The following is a 20,792-nucleotide window of genomic DNA, read 5'->3' on the forward strand; positions in this document are numbered from 1 at the left end:
CGAAGATTTTCTTAGCCGTTCTGTGCCACCCTTGATACCTTCATCACGCTGCATTTTGCTTATTTAGTGCCTCGTGTTCTCGTGTTCTGACTTCAAGTTCTGCAGCCTCTGCTTGGCACATGCAGAGTTGATGTTCTCCTGCATCCTGACCCGCAGATCTTCTGGAGGCCGAGACAAGGTTGTTGAATGACCTCATTTCAATTTCGTTTGTTATTTTTAGAGACTTTCTACCACGACTCACCATTACGGCTGTGAGAGCAAAGCCCGATTTGTAACAGCATGTCAAACGAATCCAAGAGACTTTGACATTGGCGTTTGGCACACTTGCGACTCGCATTCCTTCTCCTTGATGCGGCAACCGATGTCGTGCTTTCTCTTCTGGGCGATCTGTAACACGACCCTGACTCGTCGCACTAACGACTTCAGAGCTTGAGAATAGCCCAGACTTGAAACAACACCTCACCCCTTCAACAGCCTCATCCATAATCCAATTTTATGCAGCCGATGACTAACATGCAGCTAGTCACGCCACGCACCACCTTTATTTCCACCTCCGTCTTCTTTTCCGAGAAGGAATCCAACCCCCAAGCGAGTCACAACGTCCTCTCAGCTTCATGCCGCTGTCTCCCAGTGGAGCTGCAGTGACGCCACTGGCAGCCTTGCTAGTTCCTTCATAAAAGCCAGCTTTAATGCCGTTCGTCGATCAAAGCTTAACCAAACCACGCAGATTATCACCAATTGAGCCCCTGTCCACCTCCGGTCCCACCCTTGAGGCACATCTCTTCTCCCCCCCACTTGACTCTCCCTTTCCCTCCAGCCACACTAACTCCCCTGCCGTCCATCTCTCATCTTTCATGCATCCTCCCTGGGATGAAATGCCGGCAGGCGATCAGGCAATCACGCTTGTACCGGCCCAATGCCGGTGTCGGTATTCGAAAGGTCCGTTGGTATGCAAGTCTTTTATTACCTCATCTCATGAGGTTAGCATTATGCATTTTGAAAGTCTTGTCAGGGGTTAGGGGGTGGTGAGGCCGGTTGATGTGTTCATGGGGTGCAATTGCCATGCTAGTGTGGCGTGGGCGAATGGTTGTTCCCTGATGCCTTGCAAGGTACGATCCGGGGGGGCCTCAGGTCATCCATAAGTTCCTATGTAGGGAAGAGCTCGGGATGGACAAACGAAGATGACAGGGCTGATATCATCGGTAGATCATAACCCGAGGGTACCGTGGCGAGAAGATGCTTGAGGATTGGAGGGCGAGCAGAACAATACAACGCACCGCCATCCCAGAGGCTCCAGTGTTCGTGGGCGTTGTCGGGGTCGCTGCGTTCAGAGTCTCCTGCAGTAGTTTGGCGGAAGTCCAAGCGCGTAAGGGTGCACTGTTTCCTGTGCGGTTCTTAGATGGTCACAAGGTTTACAGAAACGTGTAGAGACAGGCATATCTCTTGTCGCCCATTCTTTGAGGCAAGGTTGCGAAACCAGGTAAGTGGTTGGAACATCCTATTTCTCTTCTCGACTGCAGAATGCAGTCTGTAGCCTCATGACCTCTCTCTGCTTACTCTAGTTACTCGCCTTCATTCCTCCTTCGACTAAACGGCTGTTCATGACTCACATCATCAACATCGCACGTCCATCACATCATTGACCCCCCTCCAAAGTCCAGAACCAAATCCAAACCCCCACGCTCAGCCTTGCGGACATCTATACGAAGCATTAGCAACTCATTTACTGCTCGGCATTTGTCGTTGTCAAGAGCCGAAATGAGCAGCAGCGGCAGCAGCCGCAACTCTACGGCGTGTTGGGTCGAGTCACGAAGAGAAATTGCAGCTTGCGCCACCAACCTGGGTCTTAATGATCACGTAGGGAGAATAGGAGGCGCTTACTGGACGTCGTCATTTGTTAACTCGACGCGGATCTCAACTCCGTTAGGGCTTCGTTGGCGTAACTGACGACCCCCACGATTCTTGTATCTTGCTCTGTCTATGATCTTGGTGGAGATTGCGTTATGACTTGTCAAGTTAAAGCATTGTTTAATTCGCCTCCATATGATCATGCCATTTACACGTGAAATAAAGTCCTACGGCGATGTTATGCTCTTTAAGCATAGCTAACCTGAAGGTTTAGTTCCTTCCCCATCGTGGGCCTCAAATTTGGGTTTACTCGTATTTGCGAGCAGCCAGGCCACTTTAAGCTTTAGGGGATCAGGCCCTGATGGCATGATGTTCTTCTACCGAGGCTGACTTCATACTTGACAGAGTCTACTTGGACGTATTATTCACTCAACTCTTGCTTGTAAAGGAAGGCACGTTCACAAGGCTGCTTTTGAGCGACGATTGTAGATATTGGAATGCACTATCGGGAGTAAGAAAACCCGTGATTCCCACCAAACTCAGCCTCGTTCATTTCAGACACTATGCATCCTGATCCGCGATTTTCTTGCTCTCTCATCAGTTAAGATAGCAAACACCAAAACATGAAGATTCTCACCATCATGAAGATATGATGTCTTCTTGATTGCATTCTCGCTACCTCTTCGTCTTCCGCTCATCTCATGATTTGATTGTTCAGATAATTCTAGTATCCTCACATTTTATACAGTCCTAGGCTCTTTTTCAACTTGTTAGTGAGCTCGAATTTCTATTCTCCAGCTCTAGGATCACGGCGTGATTTGAAAAGGAGAAATTAGAATTGGGACATTTGATACCTTGCCTGTGATTTTTGGACATGGTTATGCCATCAAACTATTAATACTCTCCATATAGAGAAAGACATGTTTTGGTTCTCAGTATGGTTTAGGACTCATCGGTTGATACTCACGGAGCTTTCCTCATTCAGAAGTCCTAGCGAGTAGGCCATGGCTCACAAAACCCGTAGCTTTTAGAGACACGATTGCAGAGAAGACATGTAGACCCCGGGATATTTTAGCCATATGATATTGGGGCGCCAACTTCTAGTCCCAAAGGGCTGATGGTGGATCATTTCTCACAAAAGCTGACACTTTTAGAGACAAGGCTGTATAGAGAAGACATGTGGTGGTTACTCAGGTGATTTAAGACACATGTGATTCGGAGCTCGATATCTTAGTCTAGAGCTATCCGCAAATGGATCCTAGTTCACAAAACCTGGAGGTTTTTGAGAGACGGTTGAGAAGAGAGGTCATGGAAAGGTATATCTTAGAGTTTCGTCCAGAAGTACTAAAAGGGACCATTTATTACTGGAGTTAGAGTTTTATTCATGTACCTGAAATTGTCCTGGACTTCGTTTTTACCGGCAAAGAGCACAGAATCATTGTACATATAAGCTAGAGTTTTCCCCTGAGACATAGACAGCCTCCGCAGATACCTTTTCAATCTAGAAGTAACGTTACTGATGGACAAACCATTGCGCACAAATGCTGCAGCTTTTTGTCACTCATTTTTTGCGTCTGAATAGATAATTTAAATTGTATCGAAGGTACCATGGTGCGTTACTTTATTGAGTTTAAGCGTAGTAGCCAGTGAGTCTAGATTTCTTAGTCCGCGGGAGACATTAGCGGTGTAGGACATTGCAAAGACACCCTTACATTTGCGACTTCTGTCACGGGGATGCTACAAGCAAGAAGTCAAAGGTTCAAAGAGTAGCGTTGATGGGTTGCTACGTACAATGTCAAGTGAATGTAAAGACATTGCGCGAAGAAAGGGAAGCTTGACAGGTTCAAGCAAGTATTTAAATGGGGTACTGGAGCTCTAGCACAAGGCTTATGCGTGAGATTCTTAGGAAGGTTCATGGGGCTTCTTGGTAAGGCTTCCTCCAAAGTCCAATGGATGTCAGGGTTGAAAGGTGTCACAGGTCGTTACCGTAACAACTTCATTTATTTCCCTAGGATATTTGGTTTGCCTGCGTACATTGTATATCCTGTCTAGAGGGTCACTTGAGGCACTTTTGGGTATTTTAGAGACATCGGAAATTGGGGAAGACGACTTTTAGTGTTGGGGAAGCAAGCAAGCCATGCTAACCTGCTGAGAATATTTTTATGGCTCTGGCGTTCTTCATTACGGTTTGTATTTTATTGAAGGGGAGGGGAACTCTGGCATGAATATAAAAAGCAGAAGAAGGAGATAGAACGGGGCTTAATACTTCTATGAGAGGAAGAAGGAGAGAAGGAAGTAGCACGTGATTGTTACGCTGACAATGGCTGAAGGCCCGATTCGCAGCGCTGAAAGGAATACTTTCGTGTCGCCTTACTGCTAGAAGATATTCAACATGAGAGCTTCGATGCAGCTTCTGATTAGACAAATGATACAGGGCTCGACCATTTCTTAGGGCAATGTATGTGCAGTTTTTTGAAGCGAAAGATTGGGGGGGACGACGCACCTATGCACACCATCGAGGCATTTTGATACTCGCTACTTCAAGCTCCTTTGCTACGTCATTTCCTTCTCAAGCATTTCGCAGTATAAAAGCCACCGTCACCCTCCAATTTCATTTACACCTTTCACTAGGTCCGCCATGGATATGAACTGCCAAACTTTCACAGTCGGCCGAGGGTTCACGATTTATGTAGTCTCATCCGATTTATTGCTCCCATCCATCACTTCAATCACGGCGTGGAAACATTAAGTTTTGATTGATTGATATGTTGTATTAGCAGAGGGAATTTTAGAGCCATTTGCTGAAGCGATCGAATATTTAGCAGCAGCAAAGTCAACGACGAAAGCACACGTCCTCTATGTCTTTGTAGGCGCCAAACAACTCCCATTGTTATTGTTCCATATATTTTCTAATACTCCCGTCCGCTGCTCCAACCAGAACACAAACCCACACTTTTTATTGCTCCCTAGATAGAGGCTTCGGTAATGATAAAATCGTAGGCTGAATTAGCTATGTAGTTAGAACCGAGAAGAAACGATGCAAACGGTATTCCCGAGTTTATAATTTTTCATTAAGACATACTTACGAGTGTTAAGGATTTTTAATTATAGCTAGTCACTGCACATTTGCGCGTTCGACTTTCCTTAATCGGTCAGCCTACGCTTTGGTACAGGGGAATTGGATACCTTAACCCTGATTTAAGACTCTGGGAGAGCTTCGCGAAGTTTTTAAACTATCATGAATGGAACCAGTAGCGATGGTAGCCCCTGGGAGCGGTCTCCGACTACTGGACGATCTGACGGAATATTTTAGACATCATGAGAGAAAGTTGCAGACACCTTCTATATGGCAATCCATTCCGCAGCATGAATGCACTAGACCTCTTATCCGTGATCTTTAGACCCTATGATGATGCCGAAAGACAGTTTTAGACTGACGTATATAGCATTTGGGATGCATTTTTTGCCTGCAGGAAGGAGACTCTCTAGCTCTTGCCATAGCTGCTTTCGACATTTTAGACTTCATGAGGGAATAATGAAGATATTTATAACCCACCAACGCACTCTGCAGAGACATGAGACGCGTATATCTATCCTTGATTTTAAGCTCTGTGAAGCAGCTATCTCGATCTTTTCTTTCGCATCATGAAGTAGATCACCGCCTAATAGTTTGCAGGCGCCTCTCCACTCATAAGATACCCGACTCAACATTTTAGTCTTCATGGTAGGGGGAACTTGTGATTCTTAGCCTCCGAACACCATCCATGGAGGCAAAGGATGGCTTATCTTTATTTAAGACCCCATCGCAGGTTGATGGAGATATTTTAGAGAGGCATCATTATCTGTGCTTGAATGTTTTAATCTACAGGAGCATCTGCGCTATGTAATGCCGGGGTAAAGCATCTCAGACACCACTGGAGACATAGTGAGTGAATTTAATTCCATGCTTGATGTTTTCAATCCGGTTTGGTTTAATGGCATTTATATTTTTGCTCCTTAAACCCCATGAACTTGGATTTGCCGCTGTCTTTTTGGCTGGAATGCAGAGGTGGAGAGTGGGTGAGGAGGCAGGAAGGCCGAGGGCGGGCCCCTTTTCTGTGGGACTCCTGGATAGGGGCCTTAATCGCGGAGGTAGCTGGCATATGGGCGGGGTGAGAAAGAGTATGTGAGAGGGATGAACACTTTCGGGAGTGGTTGCGTGGTGTGAAAGGAGTTTCTATGAATGATCAGAAACGGACCCGACATTCTAAAGGGTAATTCCACACTCTCCTACGACGTAGGAAGTATGTCGCTACTCCCGTTTAAAGAAAGCTGGCAAGCTTTTGGAGGAATAGTGTGTGTCCTGTAATATCAGCAAGTCAACGTTGAAGACAGTATCACAAGTAATACCAAGCAAACACTCGCAAGACTTGGCATTCTATGAGATTCAACCTGAATGCCGTTGCCTTAGGCCCAATACCTATAACTCCATCCTTTTCACCCTCCCAAAACGCCCCATAGAAACCTAGAGCCAAATGCCAACTCCCTAGCCCGCTCCCTAGAATAGAGAGCTCCGAGCTTTCTCAAACCGGCACTCCTGCGAAGGTTAAATTTTTAGCAAATTCCATTAAAGAGTGGGAGCTTTTTTGAGGCCGACACAATACCTAACATGGAGTTCATTGATGAAGTGCTCGTGTCTGATGCCGGGCTGGCGAGCAGTCGCGAACAAATCGATGGCCTCTTCGACCTTGTAGCCCAGCCGCTCAACGAGATAGCTGACGACGAAGAAGCCCGTGCGGTTGAAGCCATAGTGGCAGTGAACGCCTATAAGCGCTTGCGCTTGCTCACCGGCGCCCACACCCTGCTTCAGCTCCGCACGGATCTTGTCGATCAGCGCGGTGAACTGGCGGACCTCATCCACCGTCGGCGGCAGTTTTGAGACGGTCGGGAACTTATGGTACTCGATTCCGCCGTCCTCGATGCCCTTTGGATCGTAGACTGGCGAGTCGTGGCTAATATCTACAATCGCGCGGATCTTGCCGGCCCACTCCTTTACGAAGATCTTCGGTGCGTGGTGCTCGTCTACTTCGCGTAGCGTCTTCATCGCGCGGAAGACGTTGGCGATGGGGAGTGACACTGGCTGCACCGCTCTCCATTTCTCTAGGTTCTTGACATCCCATTTGCCCCCGGCTGTTAAGTACTGCAGTTGCCAGCCGAGAGAGAGACGTGGGTCGACGTGGTCGGCGAGGAAGGTGCCGATGAGCCCTGCGAGAGTGCGAGAACTGGATGGCGCGAACAGCAAAGCATGAGCTGCTGGCTTGGGAAGAATCGTAGTCTTAATGACAAGGCGTCGGGGATACGGTGGCGGGAGCTCGGAGGCAGGCGAGACTAGATTGGTAGACGCTGACGTTTCCGCAATGGTTGCGCTCTCTCCCGTTGAAGAAGTTGTGTCAGCATTTACCAAGCTTTCGCCCGTCGAAGAGGCTGTAGAAGAGGCGGGAACGGTGTTGTCATCGAGAAGTTGAGGTAGGTCTCGTGCATCTACCCCTGAGTCTTGGTGCTTTCGTTCTGCGATCGCAGGATCGATCGTGGCGGGATCTATCGGAATGGCAGCAATTGGCAGACTGACTGGTTCTTTCCGTCGTTCGATGGCAGACATGTCTCTTCCTAGGAACCTCACAATTTTCTCCACGTTATGAGTAGGTGTGATATTGTCAGCGTCACCGGCTGCAAGGAACACTGGAAGCTGCAGTCCACTCCAGACTTCCTTTCCTGGAAGGCCACCCTGCGGGGTTCCCATAGAATAGTCGGGAATCATGCCACGCGCCATCCGTTGCCAGACCGGGGTTTGGCTCTGTTCATTGAATCGGAGTTGCAATTTCTTGGTTTCCTCTTCAGCATTTGGACCAGCCATTCGCTCAACGCTTTTGCTATTAACACCTCCTCGGCGATCGAGTTTACGCATCAACTCGAAGATAGGGCCGGGGATCGAAGTAACAAGATTTATACTTTTGCACTGCCTTTTGGTCGGCGGTTCGGCGTTTGGGCAGACTGCAATCAGGCCATTAATGTGCTCTGAGATTAGGTCTGCATATGGGGACGAGGAAGACGCGAGGAGCGCTGCCAAAGAACAACCCATACTATGGCCGATGAGGACGACACCTTGACCTCCATCGCGGTCTCGATGCGCCTCGATGATAACGGCGAGGAGATGCACAAGGGCCTCGGTTGTATACGCGTTCCAATCCTTGGGTTCAAACGACGAGACGCCGCATCCAGGGAGATCAATTGCGAGACATGGTGCTAAGTTGACCAAGCTCACAAGAATGGGATGAAACTGAGCCGCGGACCCCCCAAGTCCATGAATGAAGACAAGGAGTGGAACAGGATTCGGTTTGCTAGGCAACTTCTTCTCCTGGGAGTGTGGACGATAGAAGGTGCGGATGGCCGGGTAGGTGAAGCCTGTCCTGGGTACTTTGTATGCTCGCACGGTGGAATGCTTCTTTAGGAGGCCAGGATCGGTTGCCGTAGCATCTTCTATGGGTCAGCGGCAGAAATTGGAACCATGGGAATTGGAAAAGCCATGCGCGGACTTGAGCGATGCCCCATGGAGCGTCAGCCCCCCCGGCCGATAACGTCACGTGAATGCAGGGAGCTGCAGGAAGGGTACCGAGAGTCTTACCATCGCTGGAAACATCTGATACCGATTTCCTCGATCCGCTGACAGAGCGTGAGGTCTTCTTTTCTTTGCTGTGGTTGCTCCATATCCAGAGCGCCGAGCCGATACCGATGCCACAAATCGCCGTCAACTTCACCATGCCCACAAAAATAGACTCTCTGCTATCAATAAAGGAGAGAACGTGAAGTAGGCGTTGAAATAGGCGTCTCTTTATAGTCTCCCACCAGCCTGAATAGGGAATATCGGTGTGAGACTGTGTTACAGCGAGTCCTGGCGAGTCGGCGAAACACGACCTGAGGAAGAGAATCAGGGCCTGTGGAAGCAGCAACGTGCCATGACGGCGGCGCGAATGAGGCTCCATCCAGAAGGCCGTGCTGGAGGGCTAATTGTATACTCAGCGGAGTGTGGAAACGTGGGCGTGTGGGATGTTGATGGGAGTGCTTCTGGTAACGACCGGCAGCCAATGGCAGAGGGAAAAAGGAATCGTGCCCTGGTGTCTGGCAGAGAGTGAACGGTGCCTGGGACGGCTGTTACGGTGCGATCCGCGCACGTTGGGGACGGCAGCGAATGCGCTGCTACGAGCAGAAATACCTAATTTGGGCCGCTGCAGTGAATGGGAGACACGAAGACGGCTTCATTTTTGGCAAAGTAGAGTGGCCTGCGAATGGGATGGTGGTCTGAAGACTGAGGATTAACGACTACTTGATGATGGTGTGCAATGGCGTCTGGCCTGATTTACTACTTGTACCCTTAGGTATAAACAGCGGCGTGGACGTCAACATTGGCAGCAGCTCAATTGAGAGTGTGTTGCTTTTCTGGTCCGGCGCTGGGCCGGATGATGTCAGTTTGGGCGCTGGCGTGCGCGAGTGCGGGTATGACATGCTTGGCATTCATCTCCGAGGCTCAGTTTCCTTCGCATTAGATCAGACACTCATGTATACATATAGTGCCTGTGGATTTCATTCTGATAATATTCTTCTCCTCATGTAACTTGAGCGAGGTCGTCTTGCTGGTCGACTCCTGGCTGGTTCATTGCGCGTAATATCTGCATCGTTCTTTCTGTGCTCGATCAGCTCGCTCTTGCCCCTTATAACCTCGTTCCTTCTATCAAAACACCACTCTGTCCCAAGCAAGTCTGCAATCGGCGCCATCACATCCTTACAGCATCACTCTGTGATGATTGTAATGGCCACTGATGCTTGGATGCACCCGACAGCCACGATCTCGCGTACGCAGTGGTGGGCTCAACGTTTGATGCAATTGGAGACGGGGACACTGCTTGAAGCTGGCATCCCCATCCTTCTGATCTGGTCGAAGAGATTGAGAGAGGCTTCAGATATGTGTCCTCGAACGCCTGCTCTCCACACTCCAGTGCTCAATTGCCCTCACCTTAAACTATCGCGTATTGCCGGAGCGCGGGAATATCGTCACAGCGTCATACACGCGGACCCACTCGTCTCCAGCGTCTCCAGCGTGGAGCTGCATGATTCTGAGTTCGCGATGGCTGAATTATCGTGCCAATCATCACCAACGCCATGCGACACCCTTCTCGAACACTTAAACCTTTCTAAGCTGCTTTACAGATACGACAGGGAGGGTCTCGCCCTACCTACACTTCCTGGTGCTTGGGTGCGGTTCCCGCCCGTTGGCGCTATCGCTTGGCCTCCGGTTTCTCGCCGAAACCTTCTCGGCATTTCCGCGTGCTCTTTTGCTTTGAAAAAAAGTCGAGCGCCAGGTCCTGCACTATCCGTTGGCTCCAATTGTTTCACACCGTCTTGCAATCTCACCACTAACATTGGCTCCGCGCGTCCGTAGACGAAGAACTAGCACTCGGAGCGGACCCTTGCTGCCTGCGCAGAGAGAAAGACCGTTTTGCGTTGGAGTCGTGCACCCCTCATTCAACAGCTCCTCCGAGGTCAAGACGACTGGGTCTCAAGAAGCTGGTCTGCCCCACTTGCTTCCCTCAGAGCTATGATAAAGGGCTAACTATCTCACCATTACTGCGATTGCGAAGGTACCCATGCTGTCGTCGTAGCTTGTACCTTGCCTGCTATCTGATTGCGTGAGGTACATATCTAATCCAGCACTTCCGGTCAACTTTACTTGAAAATTCTCTGTGGCTTCCTCCCTCACCTCTCCCTCACCTCTCAACTCACCTCTCAGCCTCCAACCTCCTCTCCCATCCTATATAACCCCACTCGTCTTACATCTTTCTGTTCTCCCATCTTTCCTTCTTCCTCAATCCTTCATCTGGTTTCAAGTCTTCTTTTCTACTCATCCTTTCTTAGAACAGCCAATTGAGACCTCCAAGCAAGGAGCTATCTCGATTGCTCACTATGGACCCGAAGAACCTTGAAAAAGAGCGTGAGCCGGAAGAGCCTCGCTACCTCGACTTCCCTCACCTTCCAGATGGCACCATGAGGGACGGAGAGCTCGCCTTGAACAAGTACTCATCCACTCTCACCAAGGACCACGACTTTCCGGGCGCACAGGTACTTCACTTCTGTACCTGAATTGCGAGGTTTGAACTGGCCTTACTCATATGTGAAATTATAGGCAATGCTCTACGCGGCCGGCGTCCCGAATAAAAAAGCGATGAAGACTAGTCCACAAGTTGGTGTTGCGAGTGTGTGGTGGGAAGGCAACCCTTGCAAGTGAGTAATAACTTATGGCCTATAACCAAAATTCAGATACTGATAACCATGCAGCATGCACTGTAAGTCGCTCTATCTAGCCGCTATAAACGCCAGCCACTCGTTGATTGAAGAATCAAGCCTTGGGAAGCAATCTATTGACTTTATCTCATAGTGCTTGGTCTGGGGAAGGAGATCAAGAAGCATCTCTTGAACGACGGAATGTTGGCGTGGCAGTACAACACCATTGGTGTTTCGGACGGCATTACTATGGGCGGAGAAGGTGAGATACGATGAGCCGCTTCTAAGCGCCCTCTCAACTTGGAGACGATATAAGATGCTAACAAAGCTAAGGAATGCGATTCTCCCTCCAAACCCGCGAAATCATCGCCGATAGTATCGAGACCGTGACATGCGCCCAACATCACGATGCCTGCATTGCGATTCCCGGTTGTGATAAGAACATGCCAGGCGTCATCATGGCTTTTGCTCGTCATAACCGTCCATCAATCATGGTCTACGGTGGGTCGATCAAGCCTGGCTACAGCGAGACTCTCCGTAAACCAATCAACATTAGCACCTGCTACGAAGCCCACGGAGCATACATCTACGACACGCTGAAGAGCGAGGCCAACGAAAAGCTCACTAAGGATGAGATCTTGGACGATATTGAGCAGCATGCGTGTCCGGGCGCAGGTGCTTGTGGTGGCATGTATACGGCCAATACTATGAGTACTTCAATTGAGGGCATGTAACCCAAATTCCGTGTCCTGTTCTATTATCCTTCTGTCTCCTTGACACTAACTTTGCGAATTTACATTTCTCAATTACTAACACTCCACAGCCATGGGTCTCTCCCTCCCCAACTCCTCCACCACTCCTGCCGAATCCCCCGCCAAAATGCGCGAATGCGCCAAAGCTGCTGCCGCCATAAGGATCTGCATGGAAAAGAACATCACGCCTTCCAAACTCCTCACAAAAGCCTCTTTCGAGAACGCTCTCGTCATGATGATGGTACTCGGGGGTTCTACAAACGCGGTGCTGCATCTCCTAGCTATGGCCGGTAGCGCAGGCGTTCCCCTCACACTCGACGATTTCCAGCGCGTCAGCAATAAAGTCCCGTATCTCGCAAACCTGGCACCTAGCGGGAAACACTATGTTGCAGATCTGTTTGACATTGGTGGCATGCCATCGATCATGAAATTGCTGGTCGCAGCAGGCCTACTCAACGGCGACATCTTGACCGTAACGGGGAAAACGCTCGCCGAGAACATCGAACCCTTTCCGTCTCTCCCTCAAGACCAGACCTTCATTCTCCCTCTCTCCAGCCCCATAAAACCCACAGGCCACATCGAGATCCTCCGCGGAAACCTCGCACCATCCGGCGCAGTCGCCAAAATCACCGGAAAAGAAGGCCTGAAATTCGTGGGCAAAGCCATGGTATTTGACAAAGAAACCCAGCTCTCCGCCGCATTGAACGCAGGTAAGATCCCGCGCGGAGAAAACATCGTCATCGTAGTCCGCTACGAAGGCCCTAAAGGCGGACCCGGAATGCCCGAGCAACTGAAAGCCTCAGCTGCGCTCATGGGCGCGAAACTCTCGAATGTGGCCTTGATTACCGATGGGCGGTACTCGGGTGCAAGTCACGGGTTTATTGTTGGACACATTTGTCCGGAGGCGGCGATTGGGGGGCCGATTGCGGTGGTGAAGGAGGGGGATGTGATTACGATTGATGCGGAGAAGAATCGGATTGATATGGGTGTGTCGGAGGAGGATGTTAAAGAGAGACTGAAGAGTTGGAAACCGCCGAAAATGCCGGTGACCAGGGGCGTGTTGGCGAAGTATGCGAGGTTGGTTGGGGATGCGAGTCATGGGGCTATGACGGATCTATTTTGATCTCTAAGCATCCAAATACATACCCGCCCGTAATACAAAACTTGGGGAGGATGCAATCTGATACGGCATTAACCTGGAAGAGCGCGGGTAGACACGAATGGGCACAGCGATATATAAAAGTTTGGCCGTGATGGATTGATTATATATTTAGACAGGATTTCCTGGCTTTCTTCAGGCAGATGGGAGGTGCAAAAGAGGAGTGCAAAAGTGGGTGTATATGTGTTCCTTTGGGTATAGACGGTGATGGTGATGATGATGCATGGCGAATGGCGAATAGTGTCGGAGATGGCTCCGAGGCGACTTTCTGGATATCTTCGGCGGACCTTCTCTATGGAGGATGACTGACTCGAGACCCTGCCTGGCTTTTGGGGGGCCTCACCAAATCTTCAAAATCTACTCTGCGATTTAGACGCACGTGAGAAAAGGTTTGACAGAATTATTCATCCAGCCTTTGTGGTCTACTTGATAATATTTAGACCTTGATGCACGCGTAACCTGTTTAGAACACAAGGGTATCACACTTGCTTAATGCACAGATTCTGCAATTCAGGCGAAGCCCATTTTCATTTGAAATATCATAGGCTCGCGTCTAGCGTGCAAGAACGCCAAAAGCCGCCAGGAACCCCAGATGAACCAGCCCACCCGATGGAGATGCCGGGTAGTTATGCAGACAGAATCCTCGCACATGCGCACATCTACTCGTCGTCATCGTCCTCCTCGGCCTCGAGCGTGGTCATAGCGATTCGGTCCAAATCCCGCTGGCCGGCCTGTGTGATCCTTCGACCACCCTTGTCCTCGTCCTGCTCCAAGACGCCGATCTTCTCGAGCGCTTGCATTACTTTGCGGTCGACGGAGCCGGAGGCGTCGACGTGGTGGGAGGGTCGGGACCCGCGGTTCTTGGTGGAGCTAAATTTAGACATTGTCAGCTCAATCATCCGGCCACCAGGTTCTCAGTCGGGGAATTGGGAGGGGAAACACGTACCCATGAGCCTTCCGCATGCGTCCTACACCAACCGTCTTGCGCATGTAGACGTGTCGAGCGACGGCAGCAGCGCGGATGTAGAACCAGTCAATGTCCTGGGGAGGGAGCTCTTTGGAGTCTACACATCCAAGTCAGACATGCCAACTCACATCCGGAAATGCTGGTTAATACGTACGCGAAGTCTTGACAGTATCAACCCAGCCTGTAGATAAGGTACGCAGATGGTCAGCAAGCTGAGCGTAGAGTTATCCCCCAGTTACGGGATTCAGGCTTGAATACACCCGCTGGGTTGCTGGTTACGAACCTGGACTGCAAAGAAGTTAGTATAAAAGCTAGGAGAGATTCAGGAGGAGGGCAACGTACATTGGAAGCTTTCCTTGCCGCTTCAAGAAAGCAGCATAGGCATTGATGAACTTTTGCGCCTGCAGAGAATTGTTAATCCTGCCGGGGAGAATTGTACAACTCGGGTCGAGGGAGATCCGGACATACCTCAACGTCCTTGACAGTGACTCCGCCCATTTTTTCAGTATTGTCGAGGGAGGAGGGAGTTGGGAGTAGAGAGGTTGTGGTGTCAATGGTTGAGCTTCGAGGGGAGAAAGGTGCGGCGGGTTTGGCAGATTTCGTGCGCCTCGTTTAGCGAGCGGAGATACATCGGTCCGACATGCCAACCCACCCCATCCCCGCCCTAGCCAAGCGTTTCCCACCCTTACACTACTCACTCTTGTTGCATTACACTTTATCTACAGCAAAAATATCGGGTGATGAACGTGCTCCGAACTCGCGATTTGATATGAAGCACCTATGCGGTGTATCGAGGGTTATTTAATGTCTCGCGAGTTTCCCGTCGGTTCCGGACCAAAGAGACTCTAACATCTCCCGACACTCTCATGAACACTTTTCCCATCATTTGATGCTCTAAAACAGAATACGGGTTATCGGTATATGAACCTCGTGCATGCGCTAAACGCTAAATTGATCGCTTTACCATAATGTAACTTCCAGTTTCGGTAAGAGGGAAGCAGTTTACTCACACGGCTGACGGCCGCCGTCTCATATCATTACAATATAAAGAGGGTCTTGTCCCCGTGAGGGTTTATTCACCTTCAACCTGCAGAGCCAATTTTAAATATGTCTGAAATGGATGGTTTCGAGCTTGTCGTAGCCGGCAAAGTAGATCTCGACGCGATGACGGAGCTGACTATCATAGGTTGGGCCGAGGACCCCATATGGCAAGCTCTCATGAGGAATGTGGCGCGAGAGGATGTTTTCAATCTTCTTGCATCAATCCATAGGACCCGTTTCCCAGAACCCCTCAGTAAGTACTACAAAATTCAAGTGAAAGAAACAAAGTGCGTAACAATGAGCCCTCCCTGTGGAATCTCCCATCATGGTAGCGATGCACTGAAAATGCTGATAGGCGACTGGTCGGCTGGACAAGCTTGTTGTGGCCGAATCCAGACAAACAAGAGGAAGACAAGGAGCCCGAGGTACCGAAGCTCCCTAGCATCAACGACCGGATGGCAACAATCTTCTGTACAAGGCTTATGCCGTCTTCCAAGGAGATAGGCTATGACGATAGGAAACACTTCCGTAAGCTATTCATAACAGACTACGCTGCGTCAATTCTTTGAACAATACTGATTTGATAAGATCGAAGAAGAACCTTCGTCCACCCAGATTACCAGAAATGGGGGTTCGGCACCTGGCTGACCGATTACTGCAACAAGATAGCCGAAGAAGTTCAAGGCGTCACTTTTGTGGGAGCCCGGCCTTCATCCAGACCGTTGTTTGAGAAAGGAGGCTTCAAGATTGTTGCAACGATTGACGTTGACGTGACCGGTGATGGGTCCGAGATGGATGTTCATTACACAATGCGACGGGATCCTCCGACCAAGTGAAGTATTCAGAGACTACCCCTTCTCAATTCGAGTGCTCTGGTACCAATCCGAATAATCCTTCAACAAGTACTGGCTCTTTTGCAACGGTTGCGGCGTTTGACAAATGCTGACCCTTAACGACTCCGCCCCAAGCTTACTAATCACTCAACATTTCAAACGCACAAATCGAGGTATTTAATATAAATGATACCTTGCTCGCATAGCTTATCCTGACAAAATCAACCAATCAATACTCTGCCCTCGCTCCCACATATCCCCCCCCAACCCCCTACGAGGCTGATCGAGCCGTCGTCCAATGATAGGCCAGGCCTCGGAGTAAATATGGATACTATTACTCGGTGTTTATATACACACGTCGGGGTTGCGATACTTTTCATAAAGGCCAATGAGCACCTAATGCGATTTTCACTTTAGATATCTAGCAATATTGCAAAGTTCTTAGCCTTACCTCCCCGGCCGTTAATAGAAGGCGATGGCCAACCCTATCACCGCCCACAACACAATCATTGTCGAATCAACCAAACACTTGAGATACGAGAAAATGGAAGGTGGAGGGTTTCGACTGCTAACCCTGCTTCCTGGGTTACCTGAAGAAGACATATCCTGTCGATTAACGATAGTACCACTACGGGAGGCACCCGCCTATGAGACTCTATCATACGCATGGGGATCTCCAAAGCGTACGCGCAGAATCTCTGTCGATGGTCAAAGACATGACATCACTGAGAATCTCTTTGCTGCATTGCTTCACCTCCGGCCTATGGATCGGGCCCTATGCCTCTGGATTGATGCCATTTGTATTGATCAGCAAAATCTTCATGAACGATCTCGACAAGTGAGCATAATGCGTGACATTTATCGAGGATCCAAGCGAGTCTACGTCTGGTTGGGATTGCCTGACGTTGGCTGGAATTTCTTAGATAAGCATGGATACCAACTTTCACGTTGCAAAGGTAGTTCTTGCGACTTGACTGGGAGGCAGACCACCTCTGAATTTGGCAATGACTCGCATGGTATGACCTTTTAGAGTTGATTTGAAAGGAATTCTAACAAGTCAAGCACAGGTCTCCAGAATGCCGAGGTTCAAGCAACGGAAAGAAATCCATTCAAAGTGATCCAGCATTTCGCGAGCAATAAGCACTTTTACGACTTACCTGGGTTCCACACAAGCGAAAACGGAGAGCATACCTTCACTGACGACGGGAGATATGAAAGAATATATGAAGACCTCATCCAGCTGTTTCGCTCAGCATGGTGGACCCGATTATGGTGTGTCCAAGAAATCTTACTTGCGCCGGATGCTCTTCTCGTCTATGGCCCATGGAGCATTCCGTGGATCAACCTCAAAGAAGCTTCCACTAACCAACGTCGCCATAGCTTGTCTTGCTGCGCTGAAGCACTTACCCAACTTCCGCCGAAATACTGGTTCTTCAGGGATGACGATATTGTTGAACGATCTGTACACACGAAAGCAAGCAACTTCGCGTATTATGATCTCGATCGATTGCTTCGATCATACTGCCATCGGAAATGCCAGGATCCTAGGGACAAGATATACGGCCTACTAGGGCTTGTCGACCCAGCGAAGTATTCGAGTTTGAAACCTGACTACACGAAAGATACACACGAAGTCTACTACGATGCAACAGTGGCTATATACAGCCAAACACCCCTAAGTCTCCGTTTTCTTGCGGGACGAAGCTCCTCCTCGGCCATGGATACTACGCATTTACCTTCGTGGATCCTGGATTTCTCAGAAACGCCAGATATAGAGTCAATATGGTATGCAAAACGCCGAAATGAGCTCTACGACCTCTATCATGCTGCCGCCCAGACAGCTGCGGACGTGAAATTCATGAACAAGACTCAACTCAGGCTCAAAGGCACGCAGATCTCTTCGATCACAGAGATGGGAAGCGTTCGCACAAGTGTGTATTACTCAGACTCCGTTGGCATGGTCAAAACCTGGTCTAAATTCGTAGGCCTGGATTTTTGGAAACTCTCCGATAATACGCGACATTCCTCCCTTCAGGAGCAGTTCTGGCGCACGCTAATTGCGGATGTCATGCTAGACTCGCCCGTAGAATGGCGTTGGCGAAGAGCTTCCAACGAAGACATAGATACCTATATCCAAGCTATGGCGAACTTCTTCCAGCACGAGCCGCAAAAAGGCCTAACATTGAATCTCAATCTAACAAAGACTATGGCCATTGTGGCTTTTGGGAGAGCGCTCTTCATCACGGATGATAAAAATCTGGGACTCTGCTATTCTAGCACAGAAGTTGGGGATGAGATTTGGGTTCTTCATGGTAGTAATGTACCATTTATACTGCGTCCTCAATCTGAGAGGGGAGTGTTTCGTCTTATTGGAGATTGCTATTTAGATGGCTTCATGGATGGGCAAGCCTTCGCAGATCCAGCTTATGAGATTGAAGATATTCTCCTGCAATGAGCGTTCCGAGATGGATCTAAATCCAGACATGGAACGGCATCCTTCTAGGATCCTCCCTGATTCTAGCAAGAAGTTCAACCAATCCAAGCCATCCTATTTATATTCCAAAGCATGCGACAACGCATTATCCAACCCGGACTCACTATATTACATAAATTGTCACCTTCTCATTTTCAGTCTTCCAATCTTTATCCCTCCACTTATATATATCCGCCAGCCCGACCCGCATGTACAAAGGCTCCGTATTCTCCTTCAGCTTTCTCAACACCATGGCAACCCCCAAGCGAGGAGACCAATCATATTCACCCTCCATCTTCATGGGAAAGAGGAAATAATCGAAGTTTTCGCTGCGCCATTCAACCCCGCCAATCCCGGCATCGAGATATAGCCACGCGGAGAAAATATTTGCTTGTTCTGTTGAGACCACGATCAAATGGTCCTCGTCATTATAGCCCGGCCAGATTGAAGCCTTGACTATGCAATGGTCTGATATATGCTCGACGGTCGCAGGGAGAACGTATCCTTTGAGCTCTAGCTTGGCTTCTGCAACAGGACCGTATGGATTCGACGCCCCCTCCATTGTCACATCCACGACGTGCCAATCAACAGGCGTCGCCGAACCTCTCGTTGACGCCCACCTCACCGGCGCGAGTACCGAAGCCCAAGACCAAGATGGCGCGTATGTATTTGGCAAGCGTTTCGACGCTGTCGAATGATCGCGGATCCGCACCGCGATGGTTTTTTGCAGCTCACCAACACCAGGGCTTCTTGGATCGTCGATCTCACTAACTGTAGCAATAACCCCCGGATTTGATCCCCCGCGCGCATTGTACCACAGCAAATCCTGCGGCAACCGCGTCCGCCACATCCCGGCAATATAATCTGTTTCTGCAGAACTTGACACGCGACTAACAACACCCGCCAACGCAGGTAGTCTGTCTTTCCCATACGTCAACTCACACTCCGTATAATTTGCAACAAACGACGTCCAAGATACGTGATCCTCTGGATCAGAAAGCACGTATGCGAAGAGCTTTTTCGGAGATGTTTTGTTGTGGAAGGAGGCAGATGGATGGCCGCATTGGCAGACGGAAGATTCCAGGCATTCCCAGAGGAGCTCGGCATTCCCGAAACGGATTATTCGCGTCGAGAGGACAAGTTCTTGCAGTACCCAGGCGCGGGTGTGTAGTTCGCTGTAGTTTTCGGTCGCATAGCATGTGTTGAGGATTTTTGCTGTGTCGTGCGTGCTGTTCTTAGACTTGGTCTCGGTGTCGGTATTATTACCGTCAGTTGAAGTGAATTTTATCGATACCATACTGTTCGATTCCTGGTTTTGATGGCCTCCAAGTTCTAATTTGGTCAAATCGGTAGCCTTGGTGATAAAAAGCCCGCAATGTGAATGCGACGCGGCATCCGCCGCAAGTGTAATATAAGCGTTTGAATACACATCCGCCATTCGGCTAGCCTCATGCTCCCAATCTTCCTCATCACCTTGGGTAATACACAAAGAGTCGATCCAGAGGTACTGCAATCCAAGCCCTCGTACAACCTCGATGGCCTCGCGGAATGTTTTGGGGAACCTGTTTAGAGGGATCGAGGAACAATGCGCTTTGAAATTCTTCCGCGTAGTGACGAGCCTTTTAAATCCAAGCGTTGGTGGTCCCCAGCGATGACTGAGTGTTGCATACCGTCCAATTTCCTTTTGACGAGAGACATAGAGGCGTGGCGCACGGGATGAAGACCCGACATCTATTACGCGGGTGGGCAAGGGGCGGTCGAGAGAAGATCCGCATTTAGAGTGGTGTGTGTGACATTCCTCAAGCCATGTTTTGATGCGTTGAATCGAGTTCTGGAGCCCGGGAAGATCAGGTTCAAACGCCGCGTCTGCTACGTGAATTGCTTTCCAAGGCGTTCCTATTCACCAAAAACGCGTTAAAACCTGCGGGGAGCCCCTTGGAAAAGGGATTCTACCTTGAAGGTGCACCTCGATTTCCGTAATATCTGAGGGGAATTGAATGGTGATTTGAAGTGGATCGTTTCGTTGCACTTGGATTGCTTCTATACTTCTACGTTGGCTATTTGCGATTTGAACGGCTTTGAAGATGATCTGACATCCTGTGCACGCTTTTTGGGAAGACTGGAGGAGAACTGGATCTATGCATAGTGCTGCGGATGTATCATCAGCAGTAACATTCAAATCCTGGCAAAGGGTGCAGGGAGTTGAAGAATTCCGCCCGCGCGATCGCCGTCTAAAACGACCGATTAAAGAGGATTTAAGAGTCGACATACTTAAGTGGCAGTTTAGAGTAGGAGGTGGCCGAAGGCAGCAGTGAAGGCTGAAAGCTGACAAACCCCAGCCTTTCTAGCGCGCTATTGGCTGGACGGTCAAAGTCACGTGAAACGGACAGATAGCACTTTGCGTGTT

General features: G+C 49.5%; 9 protein-coding genes across 9 annotated transcripts; 6 read left to right on the top strand and 3 right to left on the bottom strand.

Annotated features, from left to right (window-relative positions):
- Nucleotides 1-513: 513 nt before the first annotated feature.
- Nucleotides 514-1,366, top strand: BDR25DRAFT_394461 (uncharacterized protein; the record flags this gene model as incomplete). Its single annotated transcript, XM_033698308.1, has 4 exons — nucleotides 514-641; nucleotides 710-947; nucleotides 1,013-1,109; nucleotides 1,207-1,366. 3 exons carry the CDS (start codon nucleotides 514-516, stop codon nucleotides 1,037-1,039), a joined length of 393 nt encoding a protein of 130 aa, XP_033545877.1. The 3' UTR covers nucleotides 1,040-1,109; nucleotides 1,207-1,366.
- A 1,402-nt stretch (nucleotides 1,367-2,768) lies between these two features.
- BDR25DRAFT_356801 (uncharacterized protein) lies at nucleotides 2,769-4,050 on the top strand (the record flags this gene model as incomplete). Its single annotated transcript, XM_033695705.1, has 9 exons — nucleotides 2,769-2,788; nucleotides 2,820-2,868; nucleotides 2,924-3,042; nucleotides 3,111-3,153; nucleotides 3,223-3,288; nucleotides 3,328-3,420; nucleotides 3,539-3,647; nucleotides 3,677-3,868; nucleotides 3,914-4,050. The coding sequence occupies 9 exons, from the start codon at nucleotides 2,769-2,771 to the stop codon at nucleotides 4,048-4,050; spliced, it is 828 nt and encodes a 275-aa protein (XP_033545878.1).
- Nucleotides 4,051-4,168: 118 nt separating this feature from the next.
- On the top strand, nucleotides 4,169-5,161 carry BDR25DRAFT_356802 (uncharacterized protein; the record flags this gene model as incomplete). The annotated part of the gene is made up of 8 exons (XM_033695706.1): nucleotides 4,169-4,210; nucleotides 4,270-4,310; nucleotides 4,369-4,513; nucleotides 4,542-4,584; nucleotides 4,626-4,743; nucleotides 4,787-4,844; nucleotides 5,005-5,072; nucleotides 5,101-5,161. The coding sequence occupies 8 exons, from the start codon at nucleotides 4,169-4,171 to the stop codon at nucleotides 5,159-5,161; spliced, it is 576 nt and encodes a 191-aa protein (XP_033545879.1).
- A 1,293-nt stretch (nucleotides 5,162-6,454) lies between these two features.
- On the bottom strand, nucleotides 6,455-8,867 carry BDR25DRAFT_289205 (uncharacterized protein; the record flags this gene model as incomplete). Its single annotated transcript, XM_033688436.1, has 2 exons — nucleotides 6,455-8,364; nucleotides 8,510-8,867. The coding sequence occupies 2 exons, from the start codon at nucleotides 8,865-8,867 to the stop codon at nucleotides 6,455-6,457; spliced, it is 2,268 nt and encodes a 755-aa protein (XP_033545880.1).
- Nucleotides 8,868-9,518: 651 nt separating this feature from the next.
- BDR25DRAFT_50767 (uncharacterized protein) lies at nucleotides 9,519-10,782 on the top strand. Its single transcript, XM_033698678.1, has one exon. The coding sequence runs from the start codon at nucleotides 9,683-9,685 to the stop codon at nucleotides 10,319-10,321; it is 639 nt and encodes a 212-aa protein (XP_033545881.1). The 5' UTR covers nucleotides 9,519-9,682; the 3' UTR covers nucleotides 10,322-10,782.
- Nucleotides 10,583-13,125, top strand: BDR25DRAFT_50741 (dihydroxy-acid dehydratase-like protein). Its single transcript, XM_033698677.1, has 6 exons — nucleotides 10,583-10,998; nucleotides 11,063-11,160; nucleotides 11,215-11,222; nucleotides 11,315-11,422; nucleotides 11,494-11,886; nucleotides 11,984-13,125. The coding sequence occupies exons 1-6, from the start codon at nucleotides 10,843-10,845 to the stop codon at nucleotides 13,033-13,035; spliced, it is 1,815 nt and encodes a 604-aa protein (XP_033545882.1). The 5' UTR covers nucleotides 10,583-10,842; the 3' UTR covers nucleotides 13,036-13,125.
- A 380-nt stretch (nucleotides 13,126-13,505) lies between these two features.
- BDR25DRAFT_343869 (40S ribosomal protein-like protein S19) lies at nucleotides 13,506-14,600 on the bottom strand. The gene is made up of 5 exons (XM_033693873.1): nucleotides 14,507-14,600; nucleotides 14,381-14,439; nucleotides 14,193-14,224; nucleotides 14,018-14,135; nucleotides 13,506-13,941 (listed from the first exon to the last, which is right to left on the bottom strand). Exons 1-5 carry the CDS (start codon nucleotides 14,534-14,536, stop codon nucleotides 13,731-13,733), a joined length of 450 nt encoding a protein of 149 aa, XP_033545883.1. The 5' UTR covers nucleotides 14,537-14,600; the 3' UTR covers nucleotides 13,506-13,730.
- Nucleotides 14,601-15,033: 433 nt separating this feature from the next.
- On the top strand, nucleotides 15,034-18,367 carry BDR25DRAFT_394464 (HET-domain-containing protein; the record flags this gene model as incomplete). The annotated part of the gene is made up of 8 exons (XM_033698309.1): nucleotides 15,034-15,366; nucleotides 15,435-15,607; nucleotides 15,668-15,856; nucleotides 15,913-16,001; nucleotides 16,048-16,085; nucleotides 16,191-16,275; nucleotides 16,382-16,928; nucleotides 16,980-18,367. The coding sequence occupies exons 1-8, from the start codon at nucleotides 15,146-15,148 to the stop codon at nucleotides 18,365-18,367; spliced, it is 2,730 nt and encodes a 909-aa protein (XP_033545884.1). The 5' UTR covers nucleotides 15,034-15,145.
- BDR25DRAFT_50781 (HET-domain-containing protein) lies at nucleotides 18,213-20,672 on the bottom strand. Its single transcript, XM_033698679.1, has 2 exons — nucleotides 20,339-20,672; nucleotides 18,213-20,281 (listed from the first exon to the last, which is right to left on the bottom strand). Exons 1-2 carry the CDS (start codon nucleotides 20,652-20,654, stop codon nucleotides 18,510-18,512), a joined length of 2,088 nt encoding a protein of 695 aa, XP_033545885.1. The 5' UTR covers nucleotides 20,655-20,672; the 3' UTR covers nucleotides 18,213-18,509.
- Nucleotides 20,673-20,792: the final 120 nt, after the last annotated feature.

Source organism: Lindgomyces ingoldianus (genome assembly GCF_010093535.1).
Source record: "Lindgomyces ingoldianus strain ATCC 200398 unplaced genomic scaffold BDR25scaffold_22, whole genome shotgun sequence".
Classification (NCBI taxonomy): domain Eukaryota; kingdom Fungi; phylum Ascomycota; class Dothideomycetes; order Pleosporales; family Lindgomycetaceae; genus Lindgomyces; species Lindgomyces ingoldianus.

Coding starts and splice junctions, on each gene's coding strand:
- BDR25DRAFT_50767 (XM_033698678.1), top strand. CDS start 9,683: ATGATTGTAATGGCCACTGATGCTTGGATGCACCCGACAGCCACGATC.
- BDR25DRAFT_50741 (XM_033698677.1), top strand. CDS start 10,843: ATGGACCCGAAGAACCTTGAAAAAGAGCGTGAGCCGGAAGAGCCTCGC. Junction 10,999..11,062: donor ACGACTTTCCGGGCGCACAG/GTACTTCACTTC, acceptor GTGAAATTATAG/GCAATGCTCTACGCGGCCGG. Junction 11,423..11,493: donor CATTACTATGGGCGGAGAAG/GTGAGATACGAT, acceptor AACAAAGCTAAG/GAATGCGATTCTCCCTCCAA.
- BDR25DRAFT_343869 (XM_033693873.1), bottom strand. CDS start 14,536: ATGGGCGGAGTCACTGTCAAGGACGTTGAG. Junction 14,225..14,380: donor CGGCAAGGAAAGCTTCCAAT/GTACGTTGCCCT, acceptor GCGTACCTTATC/TACAGGCTGGGTTGATACTG. Junction 13,942..14,017: donor CGCATGCGGAAGGCTCATGG/GTACGTGTTTCC, acceptor GTCTAAATTTAG/CTCCACCAAGAACCGCGGGT.
- BDR25DRAFT_50781 (XM_033698679.1), bottom strand. CDS start 20,654: ATGTCGACTCTTAAATCCTCTTTAATCGGTCGTTTTAGACGGCGATCG. Junction 20,282..20,338: donor AATCGAGGTGCACCTTCAAG/GTAGAATCCCTT, acceptor TTTGGTGAATAG/GAACGCCTTGGAAAGCAATT.